At 35.0% G+C, this 23,590-nt stretch overlaps 1 protein-coding gene across 17 annotated transcripts in view; it reads right to left on the minus strand.

Annotated features, from left to right (window-relative positions):
* Positions 1-23,590, minus strand: part of DGKB (diacylglycerol kinase beta) — a 377,456-nt gene that overhangs the window by 8,573 nt on the left and 345,293 nt on the right. For 16 of the 17 annotated variants that reach the window (XM_035317633.1, XM_035317628.1, XM_035317627.1 and 13 more), the window contains 2 exons: positions 4,251-4,371; positions 2,486-2,546 (listed from right to left, as the gene is read on the minus strand). In XM_035317633.1, coding sequence (XP_035173524.1) covers positions 2,486-2,546; positions 4,251-4,371 — 182 coding nt within the window. Of the gene's footprint in view, positions 1-1,522; positions 2,217-2,485; positions 2,547-4,250; positions 4,372-23,590 lie in introns of those variants that run through there. The other variant, XM_035317640.1, reaches the window with a different exon arrangement.

The following is a 23,590-nucleotide window of genomic DNA, read 5'->3' on the forward strand; positions in this document are numbered from 1 at the left end:
GGTATATCCATCTCACTGTATCTACAGTGTGGGGACAGTAGCCTCTGTCCTTAAAATATCACTTCTAACAAAATAATAATTGCCTTCCCTCAGCATCCTGATGTGAAGCATAGGAATGTCCCACCCACGTCACAATGCATGCTGTACAAATACCAGCATCTTTATATATTGGCCTCAGGTCCTTGTAAGAGCTAGGGAAATAAATATTCTAAATATTTTTGATTTTATATTCAGACACCAGTTTTGGATATACACCACAAGAAATCATCCTTGTACTTATGTGATCAAATAATGTGGCTTCCAAAGACTCCTTGGAAATCAAATCTTAACCCCAGTTGAAAGAAGGCTAACATCTACCTTTGGCATTGTGTCAGGAGCAATTCCTAGTACTTTGTAAAGAACTTCAAGGACAAACTTTAGCATAGTTAGGAGAGAAGAAGAGAGAGAAGAGGTGGGTCTATACCTGTTTTTAATTTTGTGAGATGTAGAAAACAGAGCAGGGTAGATAAATACATTAAGTTCCTCAACAGACAAAACAAACAAACTTATTATTATTATTATTATTTCCTGTAAAACGAATAATATAGCATAATTATTCTACATCTAAATTCATAGTGGTGTTATAGCATAGACATATATGTTCTCTCAGTAAATAAATTTTACAGCGGGGTTTTCTTATGTAACACAAAGCATATTCTCTTAGCGATGATACAGCAAAAGGGATAGGGTCCACAAGAAAGTATATGCCATTTCAATCCCCTTTAAAAGGTTACTTTAATTGGACAGCAGTAATTATCAGTAATAATTTTCTGTTTCCTTAAGGCAGTAATTGAAACATACGAACTGTCTCTTTTTCCAGGTTTGTCCTCTATCGCGCAGGTAGTTTCTGCTAGCATTATCAATCAGATAGGAGGGATTTTGTACAGAGCAAGCAATCAAGATGAAAAAAAAGCACATGTTATTGCCAGCATCCTTCCATAAATTATCTTCTGTAATCTGGCAACTGAAAAATTACATCTTTTTCTCAAACAAGTAAATGCTGGATACAGTACTGTTGCTCTGCACTAAGCCATTGCTGTAGAAGAAGTAAAAATAATGATATCTCTTAATTCCAAACTTTTTTTTTTTTTTTTGAATAAGCCTCAAAATTCCCACTGTTTTGTCTTCACTTACTGTGCATTCACATGCTTCCCCTCTCATTGCAGTATCTTTCCATAGCAGAGCTTTCCATTGCAGAGATTTCCATAGAAAATTAAGAGTTTAGGCATGCTCCCTGCTGTTCACTACAGAGTATCAGTCAAACATGGACTATCATAACACTATACTTTCACCTGAGCCCATACTTTATCAGCTCCCAAGACTGTTAGCACCTTTCTGAAGGTGCTCCCTTTTATTTTTTCATGTTGCCTTTACTATAGGCGAAGATCATGAAAGTGATCCAGGACCCAGGTTTGGAGAATTACTCCCTTCTGTAGTGGGATACTTTCTTTCTTGACACATTACTGGTTCATCAGACTTACGAACTGTAAGGTGATAGTAACTCATCTACCTAAAAATACAGGTTTTCTTAAGTAAAAATTAGTAAAATTGCACATAAAACACATGACTGTGACTATATTCTACAGTGAAAAGCTTAGACTTCTTCAACATGAGGAACTGCTTGGTTACCCTCTATAATATATCAAAGACAGATGACAAGGGAGAGTTTTCAGTGTTCTACCTTTCTTGCATTGTCCACTCAGATGAACAGAACAACTGGAGTTCCTCAAAGAACCAGCTCTGAACAAGATCCTTCCTATCTGGAGGAATGGATTTCTCTTTCCACTTAAGTTGCCCTCACTTGATACACGTGGGCATTGAAATGCTCTATAATAGTGCAAGAGTCTTCACTTCTTTAAATTGCAAGGAATTTTTAAATTATTATTTTTGTTGCATAATTCAATCAGCATAGTCAAGGCTTCAGCTTTAAATAAAAGGTTCTTGATATGAACTCTTAAACTCTTAAATGGAAAATATGACTTAGTTTTTAAAGAATAATTATTTGTGCATATTAGCATCAAAACTCACATTGATTCTCCCTCAGCAATACAGCAAGAGGTTATAAAACTAATACAGCATCACAAAAGAATGATCGCAATGGGTAAAGCAATGCCTGAACTGCAACCTCTGAACATTTTCCAAACTTTTGAAATAACTGCCTTTTATTCCATCCCAACCTGTAGAAAAAACAGCATGATGCATTGAAAATGCAGTGGGTGTGGAACTAAATAATAACAGCATGTGAACACATTTTTTAAGCGATTCAGTTAATGCCAATGAGAAGGTTTAAACTGAAAGATTCTGTTTCTTTAACTGAAGAATTGAAAATAAATAAATGAATAAACCTGATTATTGTAATTTTGCAATATAACAACAAAAAAAAATCATTAGTTTTTTTTTTTCTTTTTTTCCTTTTTTTTTCCCTGAGAGATAATAATATACTTACTGTGCAAGGGGTTTGCATCCAAGGTTCCCCATCTATCTGCATAGGCAGTGACTTGCTGGTCCTAAAGCGATATATTTCACAGTATAAGCAAAAGTAACTAGACAAAACTGATAAATGGATTTTTTAAGAAGACATATGCGGTGGCACACACATATAATACTTGATTTACCTCAAGCTTCTATGTAATCATCAGTACATGCTTACAAAAGTAACCTAGTCAAAAAAGGCAGCATGAACAAGCCTTAGTTGTATTTTGAACACATAAATTAAAAACATTGCAAATATTCAAACGTCTTGCTAGAAATACACTACTTTCATGGGAGAATACTCTGCAATTTGTGAAATAAAGAGAGAATTATGCAAGAACTTCAGGAATAAACCTTATTCACTGAAAACACAAAGAAACGCCTTGCTATTTTGAATGATTTGGACTGACTGCTATAATGAAAGGGAGAAATAAATCTTATCTCTATTATTGTTGTTTATTGGAATCATAAAACACACTTTTACACTTGTATTTAACATTCAAGATAACATGAAGCAGATAATTCTCATAGTGGAAAAATGAGTCAGTTGACCTCTCAGCTGGAAACTCTGACTTGGACGTTATTTAAAAATGACTAGCAGTTTGTGGGATTAACCACTGTCATCTACAGCCATAAGTGGATGAAGGGAAGAACATTCAATGAGCTCTAATTTTTTAGGTTTGGAAGGGTTCTGTTTCTATTGCAGTTGTGGTCCTGCTCATGTGCGATTATAAAAAATATTTCTCAGTATCCAGAAAAGTTTGGAATGCTTCTGCATCCTCATTTCTCTTCCTAATCCTCATGAAAGAGCACTTTGAAGCCAACATCACTCAGTTCTTGAGAATAGTCTTAAACATATGCCACAAACTTCAGGCAAGCCTACTTACTTTCTTAAAGTTTTGATTGCTACTCTTATGTTAATTACTTTATGTCTTATTTTTATTTTTCTTGGTCTTATCATTATTTAGCTTATGATTTTATTTAAATTTCAGAAAATTCTTCCTGAAAAATTCTTCACTGATGAAGAGTTGAATACCTCTCTCTTTTCCAACCCTCATCTGATCCAAAGTTAGAATAGTTATCTTGTTAAGATCAAATACATCTTTCCTCTATTGCAAATGTACTGGTCATTTCTAGCATAATAGATGATAAAACACAACTAAATTAGCCTGTTCCACTGTTCCCAGCTAACACATACCAGCACATTTATTAACAACAGATTGTCAGTATTCAATAAGTAAAAAATAAATTAAAAAACAGAGCACTTTGACTTCTATGAATAAAAAATGGTTTACAAATACTAATTACATGCTACTACTCCCTGAGGAGGAATGCATTACAAATGGGTTAAAATGTGTCATTAAAGTAATGTTAGATGTCTTTTTGCTCTAAACTGCATAGAATGTATGTCAATAATAAAGTCCAAGTTTCTGTCTTACTCCTTCTTCTCCAACTGCTTATTTCTTCAAAGGATGAAATGACAGCTGAATATAACGTGTAAAGACTGAATCTAAAGACTTCCTTCTTTCTTTCCTTCCTTCCTTTCAACACACTTAAATGAAGGAAGATGTATGGACATAGAATATGGACAGAATAAATTTAATATATAAAAAGATACTTTCATAAACATTAACTACAGTATTTATGACTATTAAACTACTAAAGAAAGTGTAACTAATAATATATAAATCTTTACTGTTTCACTACAACAGTGCAGTGCAAATTAAAGCTGACAATACCTGATGACAACAGATGAACACTGGGCAAGTCGTCTTCCAGCACTTTTCAGACCTGTATATATCTGACCCATCTCCATGGCTCCTTCCAGACCAACCACTTCCATAAGTTGGTCACTAAGATCTGAAAAAGTTGAAAAAATTGCATTTGGTCTTGCCCTGATTTTGACAGTGGTCATCCTAACTAGCAAGAACTACCAAACTGGTCAGACGTCCAGCCGGTAATAGAAAAAAGATGAGGTGAACCGAACAGATTAAAATGGTTTAGGCAGTGATTTCTAAATGATTACAGATTTAACTTTGGGCACATCTGGGCCTGTTGTCACATCACTCTAAAATATCCTGACCAAAATAATTCTAAACTACAGTAATAATCTCAGTTGTTTATTTTAATACATACATACAGAACAAAGAACTTTAGCATATGATAAAATAGGAGCCATAGGAAAATATCAAAATTGGAAATACTAAAAAATGAAATGTTCATAGTTTAGAAATTTATACTTTCTATGTGTATGTTTATTGTTTCAACAGATATTTAAAACTGAGTACAGAAAGAATCACTGCCCAATATACTGCTGGAATCTCTCTCCAGACAATATGTACAACTCTAATTCAGTCTTTGTATACATACATTATTACAGTCATGGTTTATTGGACCACATTTTTTTTCCCTTTGGATTTTTGCCTCAATTAGTGCACAGATTAAATACAAAAAGGGCAGAAAAAAATCTTATCAGCAAATATACATTTAGCTTTCAATAGTATGCTTCGGACTTCTTTCTGATTTTGGCATTTTTGGCATAAAGCTTTTTGGCATTAAATGTCCAAAAATATTTTAATACTGTGTCTGGCAAAACAAATCTTAGTTTGCTTGACTTCAAGGAGCAAGAAGAAATTTTGTCTAGAATTTTGGACAAAGAGATACAACCAGAAACTTAAAAAGCAATACAGCAGTCTGGTTTGAGAAGCAACCAAGCAAGGTATTGAAATACCCAGAATCAACTAGAGTGTTTTGTATAACATGTTTTATATGCTGTAGTTTAAATACATGTTGCCAAGATCAGATGGACAAGAAAAAGAATTTTTTTTTTTTTTTTTTTTTCATCTGTATATTATGTGTGTTTTATAGATTGGCTGTTAATACCCATGTTTCCAAAAGACATGTTATTCGGTGAAGCAGAGTGATGAGCTAAAATGTTCGAGTCTATCATCACATTGAAAAAACAAAGAATGGAGAGCACATTACTCTTTGTGTATTTTAAACCCTTCAACCTTTAATGAAGGTAGAATTCCATGCTAATTATCATATCTATGAGGCTAGTCTAAAGTTTCAAATGGAGTCTTTTCTCTTCACTTCTTTGGGCTTTGAATGAAGGTAATTAACTGAAAGAAGTATTGTGATAGAAAAAAAAAAAAAAAAGTATTAAAAGCAAATAGGATTTTTCTGCTTCCAACCAGAAAATCTGATGCTATCCAATCCCTCCATTTTTCTCAATATTCTTCACCATTTCCAATTTCTCTTCACAGTGAAATTAGTTCCATGTAACATTAATGAGGCAAAACCAAACCCTATTCTTTGCTATTAAGGAAGAAAAACAAGATGGGCAAATGATTAAAATATCCAGTATGATTAATTTTAACTATGCGTTTTTATAGTTTGCATCCCTATACCCATAAACCCAATTTTGTATGTCTGGCTTTCTGTTGAATTGTTTAAAAGATGGTATTCTCTTTAAATGTTTTCCTTAAGTTACTCATGCACTTTTAAACTTAACTGAGATTTACACAAATTCTGCTTTTGTTGTTAATCAAAGTGATTTAAATGGGAAATTCTTACTAATTTGCAAAAGCACACTAAACTTTATAGATTAAAAACATTCAAATGTTTCTAGCCAAAGAGAACATCAAATTCCATTTCACTGGGTTATTAGAAAATTATTATTTTTAAAATGGGAGAATAATTAAGAACAGATTTTTATTACAGACAGCTCAGGCAACATATGCAAGATTCAGAATAGTGACATTTGTAGTGATATAAATTTGATGCATCATTTTTCAATAGCTATGAGACTAGTGCCAGTAACAGTAGGTAACAAAGGGCCAAATCCTGCCCTTTGAGCCATACCATACATCTCCAAAAATGTAGTGTATTAAACATTGGAAGATTGAACAGAACAATACTCTTAACTCTCAGAAAAGTGAAGCCGTTTCTAAACTTTACATTTGCCATGGCACATTCACTAAGTGGGGTTATTTTAGGCTAAATATGAATATTTTTAGAATCAAACTCAAATTAGACACAGAATCCTTTCAGAAGCAGTAAAAACTAAAGCAACTTACTTGGAAAACTTAACTTAGGGTTAGTTAAGTTAGTTAGTTAATATATTTGACCTGATGGTTTTGCATAGTCACATCCATTTCAACAAATCCTTGAGCTGTATTGACTTTGATAAGAATTTAGAGTAAACAGAAGTGGAAAAAGGAATGTGAATATTTTCATCCATTTCTTCAAAGATGCGGGTATGGATACACTGGTTGAATATAAATCCAATGAATGGGTTGCATTTGTTCTTAAAAGTTCCTCACCAATGACTCTGAAAGAAACTAAACTCTCTTAAAAGAGGTCAAGTCTCCTTTTAAATTAAAAGATAGGAAAGGGTAATTCATTCTTCATTCTGGTAGAAGGTTATCACTGATTTCTCAAACGGATCTGTGCTGGGCCCTGTACTGCTCAATATATTCCCTTAAATAATCTGGGAACAGAAGTAGATAGCAAGACTAGGACCCTTAAGGAAGTAAAGAAATATGTGGAGGAAAAATAATAGATAGAGGAAATCATGAATAGCATGGATTAGGTGAAGACAGTATAGTTACTTAGTATTTCTGAAAAAGAAAACAAAAAACCAAACCAAACAAAACCAAATTTAAGGAGATTCATAGCACTTCTAGATCAAACAGGAAATCCTTTTTAAATAATACAGTGTTAAATCATGATGACATACTAGACCTAGAAACTCCCTAAATCACAAAAAGATCTTGTAAGATATCTTAAAAGAAGAATCACTGTAAGTCTGCCCTCTAAACGCTTTATTTCTAATCACACTATGCAGGCTGGTGTTAGAGGTCAGATACTGACATACGTGACCATGTGTGCTGACTTTGTGACACTGTTGTTGTTGCCTTCTTATGGCTTTATTAAACTGTAGTTCAGATAATGAATGCTGTTGCTCATTAAACATCAGTCATCACTTAAAAAGGCTTATAACATGGACTTTACAATGACGTGTTCCAACTATGCCTGGAATCTAATTCATAAAGTCACTTATTTTGTTTCCCTAAATTGTACTCTAAAATTGCACACGTCTGTATGTGTGTCTGTGTCTACCAAATACAGAGAAATAAATCAAAACAACACATATTTCTTTTTAAACAGGTAGTATTTCTAGGCAGGTTTTATTTCTTCTATGTTCTATACATTTTATTCTAAAGATAAAATAGATTGGTGACTGTACTGGTAATGTTTTCTACATGCTCCAAGGCATGTTTGAGGTTGTTATTATTATTATTATTATTATTATTATTATTATTATTATTATTATTATTATTAAATGTTTAGGAACTAACAGCAAACAATGGCAACAATGCCATACTGAGCAGCTTTTCAATCTAACCAAGTCATGTAGTTGCCTAAATGAGAGCTGAGGTCTCATAGGTAAGCTATTATGGAGAGCATCTCAGTGCATTAGGAAAGTGTTTTTTGACTGGTGCCTTGGGGTTCTGGAGTCGGTATGTTCTGCTCTGAGCTATGTGAAAGAGCTGAAGGCTCTCTCTTGTTTTCTATGTGAATGAGCCATTAGAGTGTGTGGGAATGTTTTCACAGCACCATGCCTTTCCTGCCCTCTTCCACAAACCAAACGACTTCACGTGTCTCCTCATATTAACCCCATCAGTAAACAAAGCCAGCTCTCCCAGGGGAGTGCTGCTGTCAGCAGACGGTGACTAGCATGCAGAGGGGCATCTGACCGCTTGCACTCATTCCTGATGGGGGAATAGTCTCTAGGGAGATGACTGTCCATTTCCTCCCATAAGACAGCACGAGGAATAGAAGTCCAAACAGAAACTTGCACAAGAGCAGATGAAGCACTGTACATTAATATGACCCCTTTATGCTTCCCAGGGCATGAAGAAACATTTTGAGACTTTAAAGTTTCCTAGTAAGGAGTTTACATTATCCATTAGCTTGGCATTAGCTGAACACTTCAATAGTCAAAGTGAATATGCAATAGAAAAACACATTTGGAATTCATCTTTGAAGATAAAGGAAGGAAAGCAAAGTGAGGTAGGGGGTGGAAAGAAACATGATTAGAAATGCTGATTTACATAGAGAACTTTCCCTCTCTAATGGAACTGGTTTGATATCCAATTTATCTTTGCAATATATAAATATTGCTGTCCTGGCAAGAGATTGAATGACTATTATAATTTGGGGTTACTGCACTCACTCAGGCACATTTGCATAAAAACATTGTTGGTCAGTGGTAAATCTGTCTCTGGCAGCAGTTTGTCTTCAGAGATAAAGGGTTCCTCCATTGCTAAATGTAATCAAATCCTAGTAATCATCACACTGGAATTTTTTTTTGTTCCAGTTAAAATACTGGATAAGAATATGAAAACTAGTGTGATGCCAGAGGATCCTTGAAAACCTGCCGAGCTCAATGCTCTGCACCACATGAATGCTTCAGTATCTTCTCAGAACACTGCATGTATTAAAACTACAGTTTCCTGATATGCAGGAATGTGGAGTCATTTCCATGACTGTTGAATACAATGCTAAAGATGCTTTTAAAGATTTAATGTCACAGTACTCATGATTTCAGATAAACAGCTTTTTCCATGTTCCTGGTTTCCAGAATTCAGTAAATCAATACAAATCCATGCATCTATTTTTTTTTCCTTTTCTTATGCTACCTGAGAATCTAGCTGAAGTAACATATATCTCAATGTATATGATTGTTTATATCAGAGTTGTACCTAGAGGTCCAGATGATGTCAAGCCTCTGAAAACTTACTGATTCACAGACACATAACAAGAAATAGCTTTTATATCCAATAATTTATAATATAGACAAATAAAGCATGGGGAAAAATATTATTATATCCGTGTTACAAAGTGAAAATTGTACATTGAGAGTTTTAGGTCATGCAAAAGGTTTGTTCTCAGGTGGATATATTGTGTGTAGACCCACAAGAACTATAATATTTTTTATGTTACTATGTAAAGTTAAAAGCATGAGTTTGACTGCAGCAAAGTAAGGCAAATTTAGGCATGAGTGTTACCCTGCTTGAGGGTAGGAGGGCTCTGCAGAGGGATCTGGATAAGCTGGACTGATGGGCTGATGCCAACTGTATGAGGTTCAAAAAGGCTAAGTGCTGGGTCCTGCACTTGGGGCACAACAACCCCATGTAATGCTACAGGCTCAGGGAAGAGTGGCTGGAAAGCTGCCTGGCAGAAAAGGACCTAGGGGTATTGGTCAAGTGGATAAATATAAGCCAGAAGTGTGCTCAGGTGGTCAAGAAGGCCAACAGCATCCTGAGCTTGTCTATGAGGATGTTGTGGGAGACAGTGTCAAAAGCTTTGCTGAAGTCATGGTAAACCACATCCACTGCTCTCCCCTCATCTACCCAGCTAGTCATCTCATCATAGAAGGATATCAGATTGGTTAAACATGATTTCAAGTGGTTGAGTCACCATCCCTGGAGGTCTTCAAGAAATGTGTAGATTAAGAATTTAGTAGCATGGTGTAATGGTGGACTTTAGTACTAGAATAAAGGTTGGACTAGATGTTTTTAGAGGTCTTTTCCAATTTGAATTATCTTATGATTTTATGATTTGGCCAAGATCACACATGAAATTTTTGAGAGAGACAGGAAATAAGTCAACAACTCCTGAATTTCAACCCTCTGATTTTAAGAATCTATTCTCCCTCTTAACCCTCTTAACATTAAGGATGTATATTGAGTCTGATGTCCACAACATTAGACCCAGTTTTGACTATTTTAGTTTGCTTGTAAACAACAAAAAATTCATGTGGCTCTATATATCTATTTCATGGCACTATTGATTCCCATCTCAAGTCTTTTCTCTGGCCTTCACATTTTGTTGTTGTTGTTTTGGTTTGGTTTTCTCCCCCCCTCCCCCCATTTTTAAAATAAAACAAAACAAGCTAAGCCTGCCTCTTAGTTTGAGGAAAGGAAGAAATATCACTGCTGTAATTTCCACCCTAGTGAGATACTAATCTGATGATAATAAACTAAGCTGATATTTTATACCTATATAAACACACAGACAAGCACACACCTATTTTATACCTATGAGTACATACACACATACGATATATACCCAGATGTATGCATATGTAAGAAGTACAGTACATTTTTGCTCTACTGTCTGAATTGATGATGCTTTAAATAGCTTAAATGGGGTAAAACTGAAAGGGTGTTATTTTTGATACTTGAAATGAATGCAATCAATAAAATCCTGGCTGTGCTGAATTCAGTGGCAAAATTCACACAGACTTCAGTGGGGCCCAGTTTTCACATAGTACCTTCTGCACTGAATCATTGCAGCACAGAGACAATGTCCTCCGTGGAATAGTTTAACAGATATAGCTCAAACTACTACTGTATACTGGATTTTTTTTTATTATTATTATTTTTTTTTTTTTTTGGGGGGGGGGGGGGGGTATAATATTCTCCTGACTCCCATTAATCATTGAATGACAAGTTTCTCAAGCAGGAGGGCAAACAAGAATCAGTCCTCCAAATTAAATATTTTATGAAACTTTTTAATCTGCACAGAAGGACTTTGTAAAATGTGATTTATTTATTTATTGAGTTTAATTTATTTGTTAAGGAAGGAGAGGAGAATTCTTAAAAGAAACTTTCCTGAGAATAAAAATAGAAAAACAAACAAAAAACAAACCACATACACACACACCCTAGATCATTCAAATTAAATAACTTTAACTCAAAAACTCTACCCAAATACCAATGTTCACATGTTCAACATTCAAAACAAGAAGTTTCATCTTCCACTTCAGGATATCATTATGGATAAGTCTTTCATGGTAAAGCTTGGCTGACAAAATGTATTCTTTTTTATAGATTTATTCTTTTAATAGTTTGAGGTACAATTGCATTGAACATACTGCTGCACCAGAAAGCCCCCTATTATTTTAATCTGTATTCTTTTAAAAGTTATTTGTTCAAAAGGATTTCACTGTGTTACTCTTATACCCCCTTCATCCAACAGAACAAAAGCTGTTCTATGAAAGGAGTCTAAACTTGGACAAACCATAAAAAAAAGCAAAGTTCCTCTCTGTTTTTATCAAATTTGATTGCTGCAGCTGTTCCCAGTTTCTGTATTTTAAAAATAGCCTTATTCAGTGCCTTGTTGGCTAAAGGCCAGAGTACCATTAGAACATGCTGTACAGAAAACCTCTATTCAGTTACAGATACAGAAATATATTTAAGATCAGTGGGGGTCATCTGCCGCAAACACTTGTATGGGGGAAAATGGAATTTTAATGTGCTTGGACTGCTCACCACTTTTAACAGATATTTAAGAACTTCAAACCGGATATCTTTCTATTTGTATTGGTACTCTCATATTACTGAGCATCAGGTAAAATACAATATGAGCAAGTCAAGATCATTTCAACTAACAAAAATAGATCTAATTCTCAAATTACTTCTTAGTAGTTCTGGCATTCACTTTAAATGGCTCCCAGTAATATTGGATATTTGATTAGCCTATAAAAATGCCACAGCCTAGAAAAGAAAAATACAGTAGTATTGATGGAAATGTAGAAATCTGATCAATGAAAAAACAGCTTTGATTTGTACATTTCTAAGAGGACTAGTACTAACAGGGGAAATGTTCCATTTCTGCAGGGTAGCAAACTCTGATAATGTCATTATTCCTATATTTATCCACCAAAGAGTTTTGTTATTGTTGTTTGTTTGTTTTGTTATGCAGCAGAAAGAAATCTTGATTCCATTTACATGACTATTAAAACTTATTTTGTTTAAAGTGGTAGTGAGTTCCAAGAACTCATAAACCTCCTAAAGATTATTATTCTTTTACTTCAAGAGAAATTTCCATTTGTGTCCTCTACTGTTCTGGTATTCCATGGTGTTTGGAGATCATAGAATGAAGAATAGATACTGGTTTGAACAACAGGAGTTTTCTGTTATTAACCAAGACCCTAACCCCAGGAAAACATTTTGAATGCCAGTGACATATCATAGATCAAATTTTTTATGATGGTCTAAAATGTCTTTGTCAAAGTATTCAAGATTATATGTTTTTACTGCATTTGGAACAGGAGCCTGCAGCATGTTAGAGTATCCAAGGTCATTACTTGTATAGGTACTAGTCAGAAAGAAATCACAGGAGAGAGAGCGTCAGAATAGTTTATATGAAATTGTTGAGACCTTAAGTTCTTAGCAGTTGGTTGGACTCCTTTCTGTGACCTCACTCTCTCAGTACCCAAGTTAATTTCATTAAATAAATGCTTAAATAACTATCTGGATTGCAGGTTCAACTAAAAACTTTGTCCATTCCTTCTCTGCATATAGAAGGAGCAGGAGACTATTTAATTAAGTCATGTCTAATGAACTCTGAAGCAGGTGTTTACATTATCTAAGTAAAACAGAAAATCTTCCTAAATTTCCTGCAGTCAATTAATGTAAAGAATCTTTGATTTAGTTCCCCAGTAAATCACATATGTTTGGTACTGTCAGAGGGGACCTAGGATTTCCAGGACATTCACACACTGTTGACAGGCCTGACGCAGAAGCTACAGAGAAGCAGATGAAAGGATGGTATCTTGAGAGTAACTCTAATGGTGTTAGGATCTTATATGGACAATTGAAGAGAGCTTAAAATTTTGTACTAAGATGACACTTCATAGAATATCTCGAGTTGGAAGGGCCCCACAAGGATCATTAAGTTCAACTCCTGCATCTGCACGTTACCACTCAAAAATCAGACAATACAAAGTGTTGTTCAAATGCTTGAACTCCAGCAGGCTCTGTGCCGCTTCCCTGGGGAGCCTGTTCCACTGCTCAGTTACCCTATTGGTGAAGAACATATTCATTACATTCAGCCTTAACCTCCCTTGTCCCAGCTCCATGCCATTCCCTCAGGTCCTATCACTGGTCACCAGAGAGGACATCAATGCTTGCCCCTCCACTCCCCCTGTGAGGAAGCTGTAGGCCACCAAGACTTCCTCTTCTCTACGCTGAACAAACCCAGTGACCTCAGCTGCTCCTCATCCATCTTGCCCTCTAGACCCTTCACAATCTTTATAACCCTCTTCTGGACTTTCTAATAGTTTTATGTCCTTTTTATACTGTGGTGGCCAAAACTGTGTGCCATACTTAAGGTGAGGAGGTCACACCAACATAGGGTAGAGCAGGACAATCACTTTTAGTGGACAGTAATGTTGTGCTTGTTGCACACTAAGATAATTTTGGCCCTTTTGGCTGCCAGGGCACACTGTTGACTCATGTTCAGCTTGCCTCACATTCAATGCACCGTCAACCAAATCACTGATCCCTTTCTGTGGGGTTGCTCTCCAGCCTCTCATCTCCCAGTCTATATGTCAATTCAGGGTTACCGCTTCCCAAGTGCAGAACCTGGCACTTGCTCTTGTTAAACTTCATATTGTTGGCGATTGCTCAGATCTCTAATTTGTCAAGATTTCTCTGCCAGGCCTCTCCACCCTTGAGAGAGTCAACAGCTAAATTAGCATTGTCTGCAAACTTACTCAAAAAAATTCTAGTCCTACATCAAAGTAAATATTAATTTACTATACCTGTTTGAGCCTGAACTGACCAATTGTTCACCCATTGCATTATGTATTCATCTAGCTGTATGCTGGACATTTTTGTCTAGATGGAAACTCTGGGAAACAATATCAAAAACTTTACTGAAATCCAAAAAGACTACATTAACTGGCTTCCCTTGGTCAAAGACGGGTGACTTCAGGAAAGGCTTTTCAGTTTCCAACTTTACCAATTCACCTTCATTATATATCTTTGTTTAAGTTCCTTTACTAGGAACAATAGAAATAGTACATATATAAGATTACAGTTTTTGAGTCCAGACTGAATTTGAGAAGCTTCTGGGGATAATTTAGTGCTTGGTATTCTAGGTGGGGCGTGACAGGTCATGCTGTTGTGTTTCTTATGTTGTTAATTCTATTTTATATACTGTTTGTACAACATATGCCAGATATTGTTTGACAATAATTCTAGGGAGAAATAATGCTCTTCATTGTGCCAACTGCTACAGATGAAAAAAGAAAACTTTCCGGATGGCAAGTCCTGCCTCCAGTTCAAAACAGAATGTGCAACTTCATATTGAAAACAAGTTCAGAACAATCATTCTGGGTTGGTTCATTTTATTGGTCAATTAGACACTGGAAAATAAGGGTGGGAAGGCTCTTTTTTTTTTTTTTTTTTTTTTTTTTTTTTTTTTGTTACATATGTCAACTGATCTGGAAGGCCAGAAGATTGTTCATGAGTATCCAGGAAGTTTCACTTCCCAGATTACTTTCAACATAGAAATATAAGCAGAATTTTTAAAGGACCATAATTTTAGTCTCTGCCCAATCAATCATTTAAGAAAATATATTCAATATTATCGAATAGACTACATGTGAATTACAACCATGACCAAGTACTTACAACCAAGTGCTTTGTTTGTTCAGTCCTATCTCTATGGTAAATACTGTAGTATTATAAAATCACATACCATAATTATAAAGCAAAATAAATAAGTTTGTATGCAACAAATGGGTTTGCATTTACTTATTTGAGACATCCAAAAATTCAGTTTTATTTGTATAATACACCGTGAGATTTATTTTGAAAAAAAATTAAAAAAAAATCCTCATCATTATAATTCATGCATGGTAATAGTAGCTGAACATTCTTTTTCACGACACTCTTTTACTCTAGGATCAGTGGCACAAGGGGACTGGCAATATTTTAAGGGAATTAAAGGAAGCAGAAGATTCAGATGCACTAATATACAGGTGATCTTTGGATTACAGAATTTATGTATACTATGCTGAGCTAAACAGAATCCTAAATGTTACACATATGAAGTGGTACAACAAGAACATCTGTGTTGGGAGACTGAACTGGCTTGGCTAACACCTCCAGGGCCAGGTGCAAGGGAAATTTCAGTACAGTTTGAGAAATTTTGACTGCTAGCATTTATATGTATCAGATTCTCTCTCCTCTTCCTCCATAGAGTACTTATATATCTGGCTTTAGATTCTAGCATAGCAAATGACAGGTTGTAATCTTTCCATTCTTGGATCCTAGCCACTTTTTTATTTATATATAATATATATTTATATAATATAATTAAATAATATTTATATAATATAATTAAAATATATATATTTTAATTTGGGTTTTGCTTTTCTTAGAATCATGTGGACAGTTAATAGTATTTTAAAAAAGTATGGCTGACAAAATAAGCATTTTTTTCCCCTTGAAAGGAAGAACAATAGCTTTGATCTATTGCAAGATGATCAAAAAGTCTGTGGAAAAATCTTTTTCTCTCTAAGAAACTAAAAGTTGGATTGAAACTTCGCTTTTTTTTTTTTTTTTCCTGAGAAATATGTCCACTCTCCTGAGAAATTTTAAATTTTCATGAAATGTCATTTAAAAAAAAATCAACCTTCAAAATAAAATGAAGATTTTTGTTTGAAATTCAGGTGACATACCTGATTCATATAATATCAGTGACATTTGGCAGAGGACCTAAAATATCTGAAAGAACAAGCTGGCTGCAACACTTGCTAGGAGATGCCAAAACAGTCACCACTGATGTACTTATTAAAGTCCAATCTTAATAAACTTTGAAATATGGGAAATTGCTACAGAGTACATTGAAGCCATGACCTCTTTCTGTATTAAGTGGCTCAGGTTCAATCTTTTATTTCTTAATTAGAAAAAGTTTTCAGGAGTGAAAACTGTTACAAAACCCACCAGTGGATCATGTTTGTTCAAGTGGAAGTCAATAAAAGCTAAAGATTTTTTTCCCCTAAAAATGGGAAAAGGAGGAAAAAAATAAAATAAGGATTGAGATGAAGATTGTGCTTGTATTCTAGGATGAGTAGATTGGAAGATGCACTGTTAAAAAGTTTGAATGAAAACTCTCAACCTTTTCTTTGTCCAGCACTTCTAACAAGACCAGAATTTCTATTCAAAAGAGAAAAGAAATGTTGTCTATGGTACAGCTGGATATATTGCTATTTGAAGGAATTTCTTCAGAAACATTTTTGGAAAACTGTTTCTTTCTCTTGGAAGCTTTAAATCATTTCTTTCCATCTCTAGGCACAGATAAAACCTCCTGAATATGTCTAATAAGTAATCTAAAAATGGAAAGGACAAATTATTTAAAGTCTACACTTTTTGGTGAACTGGGAGTTTGTTTCACCATGCTGTAAATTATCTTTGCTAAATTCTAACAAGGTGTGACAAAAATGTAATAAATACAAATAAATCCACAAGGAACAGGCTCAAAAAAAAATGCAAAAGGTTGTTTTTAGAAAAATAAAAAATAAAAAAGCTATAACAAATTTTAAATCCCAAGTTAATCATTTTTTTCTTGTTACTTCAGTTCTAATGCCAGATTCCTTCATTATTTTTTGACCTGATATGAAACACCATCTGGCAAAAGTATGTTGCAATTCTACATAAATGAAATAATTGGTTGGTTGCTTTAAAATATATTTCATAAATAAGTGTTATTATACATTAACAAAACTCACTTCATTCCAGTTCTGTGTTCTATTGCTGAGCTATGAGTTCTTGTGTGCCTAGAGGACCTGGGATTCCCAGGGAGCCTTGCTAAGCAGTCACGAGCCTGATCAGCTTCCGCAGCCACAGAAAATCAGATGCATAATAAATATGTTTCATTTATATTTATGGTATGCATTATTATTATTATTGCAACTACTGTTAGACTAGGGTAGCACCAGAGACCTCATAAGAATTACTGTCCTTAAACATTACAGTTTTAGGGTCTTGATCTGTGGCAACAGATTACAAACCATATGGCTGATAGGGTTACCATATAATAGGCCAAATGGCTGTGGTTATTCAAGACTCATTTCAGAAGTGGATCAGGTTTCCCTCTCATGGGGCATCTCAATCGCATTTCAAAACATCTTTAGAATATTTTTGGCCAAACTTTCAGTTTACAACCACATAGCTGTCAAAGCCTGAGGAGATCATCTTATTGCTGGACTCTGAAAATTCAGGATGGACCTTCATACCTACAGAGTCTCATCTGTCAGTCAGTGGGATCTTATAGTGTATCACCCTAGGCATACATCACCAGAGGAATCAGAATCAGACCAGAAGAGACAAAGAAGAAATCATTGAGTGATTGGATACATTACAATGTTTCTCCTCAACAAGTTATGACAAGCATGGAGTAATAGTGAAAAACAAAATATTTTCTGGTTATGAAAAGGGGTATACAAAACAGCAGTTGGTTGTGAACAAACATTTTGCAGCTATAAAGACACAGCTGCTTCAATTGACTAATAATGAAAAGGAACAATGCTTTGGGGTATATGAAAGAAGATCTCACAACTGAGAGATTATGAGATTACATGGCGAAAAAAAAAAAAAAAAAAAAAAAAGACTTCCTCTCAAAGCATGAGTACTCATAGTCCTCTTTCCATCCATTTCTAACATAGCAAATTTCTCTGAGTCTAGAGTCCTAGGTAAGTGTGCCATACACTAGATGAAAATCTGCTCACTGCTGTTGAAACCAGTTTATTCTGTATGCCTGTTTTTGTCTTACATTAAATATTCATTTATTGATATTAGACATTAAAAATTTAAATATAATTTTAATCCTCCCCTATATGAATAGGAGAAATTAAAGGAACAGGGATTTCCTGGCTTATAGGTATGAGTGGTACAGCCTGTGATATTTTCAGAAAAGGACAAGATCAGGTAGTCAATGAGAAAGAATGTTTTGCACATCACCTAAATATTCAACTATAGTATCAACTTATGTTAATCATATTTCAAGAGTTGGGCTGAACACACTATAATTGTACCATTGTACAATTGTACCATCAACCCACATGAATAAAAGCTTTATTTAATGACTGTAAAAGCTGCCATTTGGTACTTTTAAAATATCTAATTTCTCATGGCCTTTACTCGATAATGGTCACTAGAGTTACAAAATGCTAAAAATATAAATGTTCTTGAAAATATTGAGTCCTTATTGCAGAAAATCAAACATCTGTAACATTGTATGACAGTTATCAGCTTCTTATAATTTCTGGAATTGTTCAGTTAGAAAGGCTTTAAAAAGCAAGGAAAAATGTTGGTGTTTTGACTTCTAAGAAACTGTTTTGCATACAACTAATATAAAAAGAGGTTTGTGCTATTTTATTTAATTTTTAATTTGGGAAAAATAAAATAAAACAACAAACAAAGAACACGCTGTTGCAAAATCTAAAACCAATGGAGCATTCCAGGTATTTTATTTTAATTACACTGGAAGCATATTGTCAAATTCAACAGGTACACAAAATAAGAGTGTATATATATAAAAAAATCCCTCTACAGTTAGTATTTGAAAGTCCAACTACTATTCTTCATCCTGCTTTATGCAATGAAGATCAAACAAAATCAAACTCTAAGAACAAGCATTCACTCAAAGGCAAGCACAGAAAAAGTTCAACAAAAGTTTGACTCAACTCACATGCAGATATAATGAGAACTGGACCCAGTCCTAAATCTTTTGAATAAATAAAAAAGGTATCCTCTCAGAATAAAATAAAATTAATCTATGCTGTTTTGGTTATAGCATGAAAAGCAATAAAACAAAAACAAAGAGGAAGATAAAAGGAGAATAGTGAGGGAAAAGAGTTAATTGCTAAGTTTTGAGATATTTTTTTCCATCATATGTTTTCTACCAAAATATCCTAGAACAAGATATGCTAATTCCCAGTGCTTAAACAGTTCTTTATATCATCAAAGCACAGTATACACACTGAAGTTCATGACACTTACCATGGAAAATACAATGTACAACACTTTATGGAGTCCAGAAAATTGTCATATTCACAAGAGGATTGAATTGAGGTTAGACTGTCCAAACATTTACACTTTCTGTGTTTTGAGTTCTAACTCTATAGCCTTGAAATTGTTCTTTTAACTTACTTTTTATTGTCAGTGTACATAAAACACTTCATAAAATGAATTTACACAATTATCCACATGGATATACAGTAAACATTTCATATATATATATTAGATTGTTTGTTTGCTTTTGTTTATCTTATCCCTACTACTTGCTATTTCTTTTAAATCACTTTTTTAGTTTTATTGTTGTCTGTTTTTTAATTGCCAAAACTACTGGTTAAATATTTAATTAAAGCATTGTCAAACCAAAATATTTTTGTTTTGTTTTGCTTAGCTCCCATCACATACAGATTTTTCTGCTGCAACATTTTAGCTGCAAAGGCTAAGAGAAAGATGTCCTACTGCTTTTTCTGTTCTAATCTTCAGCATTTCACAAAATAGGACTATATTTTGAGGCTGTATCAAAGGATTCATGGCTACTGCTAATAATATGAAGTATAGATCTTTATTTGCAATCTGCTCACAAGCCTGCCATTTCTGTAGGAATGAAACAACCACCATGTATTTAGTAACTTAACTGCCTAAATGGATGTAATCTTATATGAGTTATATTACTAATGTAATAAATGATCACTCAAACACTTTCTTTTATTTTTATCTTCATTTTATTTTTATCTCTTAATTGCAGAGTGACAGAGGGAGAAAAGTCAGAGGTTTTGAATTCTCTTTAGCTGGACTGTGCAAGTGCTGTGTAACTTCAGGAAAGATGCCATATCCCATTTACAACTTTGGTTAGGTTAGGTTATACCTATTGAATTAATAGAACTATTTAGAGTTGCTACAAATCTTGATTCTTCTAGATCTTTTGGAATGGTGATGACTTAATTTATACACATTCTCACAAAATTTTCCAACAGCTCCAGTTTCACGTGTGAAATCAATGATTATCTGTGATCATCAACGAAGCACTGAGCAGAATGTGGGCTTTTTGTCGTCGTTGTTTTTTGTGCCATACTCTGTTCCTCGTAATTCTGCTATCTGATTAGGCTCCTTAGGAGGTACTGGAATATATATAAATAATAAGCAAGAGGAGACAATTTTTCTAAAAAAAAAATAATTGCTACTATTAATCTAAGAGATTATAATGTAAACGACACATTTCATATTGCTCTGCTAACTCCCAGGGGAGCTTTGTCAAAAGAGAACACATACGCATATGCGCACAAGGCAGTGTCACTGAGCAGAGCTCCCTTACCAGTTCAGCAAAAAATTCATCCCAGACTGATGATTTACTTTGCATTTTCCTTGGCTGACTTGTGAAATGTTCCTCACATAAGTAACCCAGCCTTCTTGCAAATGCTGGCTTACTTTTCACAATTATTTTTTCCATCCATGGGGATTTTATTCAGCATGAGGGAATGAGTACAGTTATGAAGGAAATTCATAGTATTAAGGAAAACCCTGAAATTCAGTTATTAATCTTGCACATGGTCTTCATAATTTTTTTCAAGCTGACTAGTGCTTGTTCATCTGGACAATGCCAATGATCTCTTTCTAGGCTGACCATCATAAAGCCACTCGTATACTGTAGCATGGCTTTTCTCTGAGCCTGTGGGTGTGCCTTCAGCTCAATAGGACTATTCACAAGAACAGATGTTACTCAATGTGAATACTGGTTGCAGAATTAAGCCCGTCCTTGCTCTTCCTCTTGCTACAAACATCAGCTGCTCAGATATCCAGGCCTATCCAGGCCAAAAAAAAAAAAAAAAAAAAAAAAAAAAAAAGGCTTTTTGCCATAGACAAAGCATGTGGATTTCATATTTTGTTTAAATTCTTTATTATTATTATTATTTCTTTTTTTTAAAATTCTCCAGTCTTCCATTAATCATTCTATGATTATAAACTAATCATAGATTAGTTTGATTAGATTAGTAGAGAGCAAGTTTGAGCAAGTTTGCTGATGACACCAAACTTGGAGGAGTTGTGGACTCGAATGAGGGTGGAAAGGCCTTGCAGAGGGATCTGGATAGGTTGGAGAGCTGGGCGATCACCAACCGTATGAAGTTCAATAAGAGCAAGTGCCGGGTCCTGCACCTGGGACGGGGAAACCCTGGCTGCACGTACAGACAGGGCAATGAGACGCTGGAGAGCAGCCTAGAAGAGAGGGATCTGGGGGTCGTGGTAGACAGCAAGTTGAATATGAGCCAGCAGTGTGCCCTGGCAGCCAGGAGGGCCAACTGTGTCCTGGGGTGCATCAAGCACGGCATCGCTAGTAGGTCAAGGGAGGTGATTGTCCCGCTCTACTCTGCGCTGGTGCGGCCTCACCTCGAGTACTGTGTGCAGTTCTGGGCACCACAGTATAAAAAGGACATGAAACTGTTAGAGAGTGTCCAGAGGAGGGCTACGAAGATGGTGATAGGCCTGGAGGGGAAGACGTACGAAGAACGGCTGAGGTCACTGGGCCTGTTCAGCCTGGAGAAGAGGAGGCTGAGAGGAGACCTCATCACAGTCTACAACTTCCTCGTAAGGGGCTGTCGAGAGACAGGAGACCTTTTCTCCATTAACACCAGTGACAGGACCCGCGGGAACGGGGTTAAGCTGAGGCAGGGGAAATTTAGGCTTGACATCAGGAGGGGGTTCTTCACAGAGAGGGTGGTTGCACACTGGAACAGGCTCCCCAGGGAAGTTGTCACTGCATCGAGCCTGTCTGAATTTAAGAAGAGATTGGACTGTGCACTTAGTCACATGGTCTGAACTTTTGGGTAGACCTGTGTGGTGTCAAGAGTTGGACTTGATGATCCTTAAGGGTCCCTTCCAGCTCAGGATATTCTATGATTCTAATGTTTTTATACTCCTCCATACAGTTTGCTGTATGAATGATGATAAAAAATTGAAGTCCTGTTAGTTGCTTGGCATGAAATTTTGTGGCATTCAAAGACATAGGCAGATGGAGAAACCTCTGTCAGTCCATATTTAAATATATATTTGAATGGATATGGAAGCTTGTTGGACTAACTTTGAATTTTATTCTCATACACACAAGAAAAACTGATAAAGCTAGAGATTATGTTTGGCTTGATATGTTTTATTTTCATCCCAACACGATTTCTGTCCATAAAACCTCAAATATATTTAAAAGTCTTAACCATTAAAAAAAATACAAGAATTATTAGGTAGTTACTTTAATAATTATCAAATTTTATCCTAAACACCTTATAATATTTCCTTAACAAACCATTCTCCTCACTTTTAACCAAATTATGACTGTTGCAATCTAGATTTGCTTTTGTTGTAAGACACTACAACATAAGACCTGGAATTATGAGTTACGCTTGCTTGGATAAATAAATAAAATGTTGTATTTGAAAATGAATAGTATTAATAATAATTCCCACACTTTTTGCCCTCTCATTTGAAGACTGAAGGCATTTTAATTAGCATTTTACTTTTGGGTGATGAAAATCAATTATTGATATTAGTATTTTTATGTCAATTTACATTTTGATATCTCTGCATCTTGATTCTGTGCTGAAAGCACAGCTGAGGTTCAGATACAAGCTGGAAAAGGTATAAAAAGATCCTCTGATATTTAACAGGAAAAATACTTGAAGACGGAGCTTTACAGGTATCAACTGTACACCCAGGTTTAAAGACCAAATAAGGTTTGTGGGGCTAATTTATATTTGTATATTCTTTGCTTTGTTTCATTATATAATTTCAGAAAATCTTTCAATTATTTCTCTTTGTTACAAACCATGAACCCAGTAGTCTAGGAATAAAGTTCTTGAAGGAGAAGTTTAAACAAAATAAATTTCAGATACAGCTGTACCCGGTAGTCCAATCTGCCAGTTTACAACTACTTGGCAAACGTTTTGTTCTTACTCAGGCCCCTGGCACATCACCTGTTCTTAACAACTTATCAGAGTTATGTTGAATGGATCCACAACTTATTCTAACAGTTCTGTAAGAACTCTTAACTGAACATCATCTGGCCCTGCTGATTTACAAATATATTTAGTTTTTCTAGGTTTTCTTTTACTTTCTTATCATTCATTTCAAATAATACTCAATAAAAGTTGACTCACTGTGCTTCCATATTTTCATACTAAGAAATAAAAGCCTGCACAGGGGTTGGAAGT

This window comes from Oxyura jamaicensis, chromosome 2 (assembly GCF_011077185.1).
Source record: "Oxyura jamaicensis isolate SHBP4307 breed ruddy duck chromosome 2, BPBGC_Ojam_1.0, whole genome shotgun sequence".
Lineage (NCBI taxonomy): Eukaryota > Metazoa > Chordata > Aves > Anseriformes > Anatidae > Oxyura > Oxyura jamaicensis.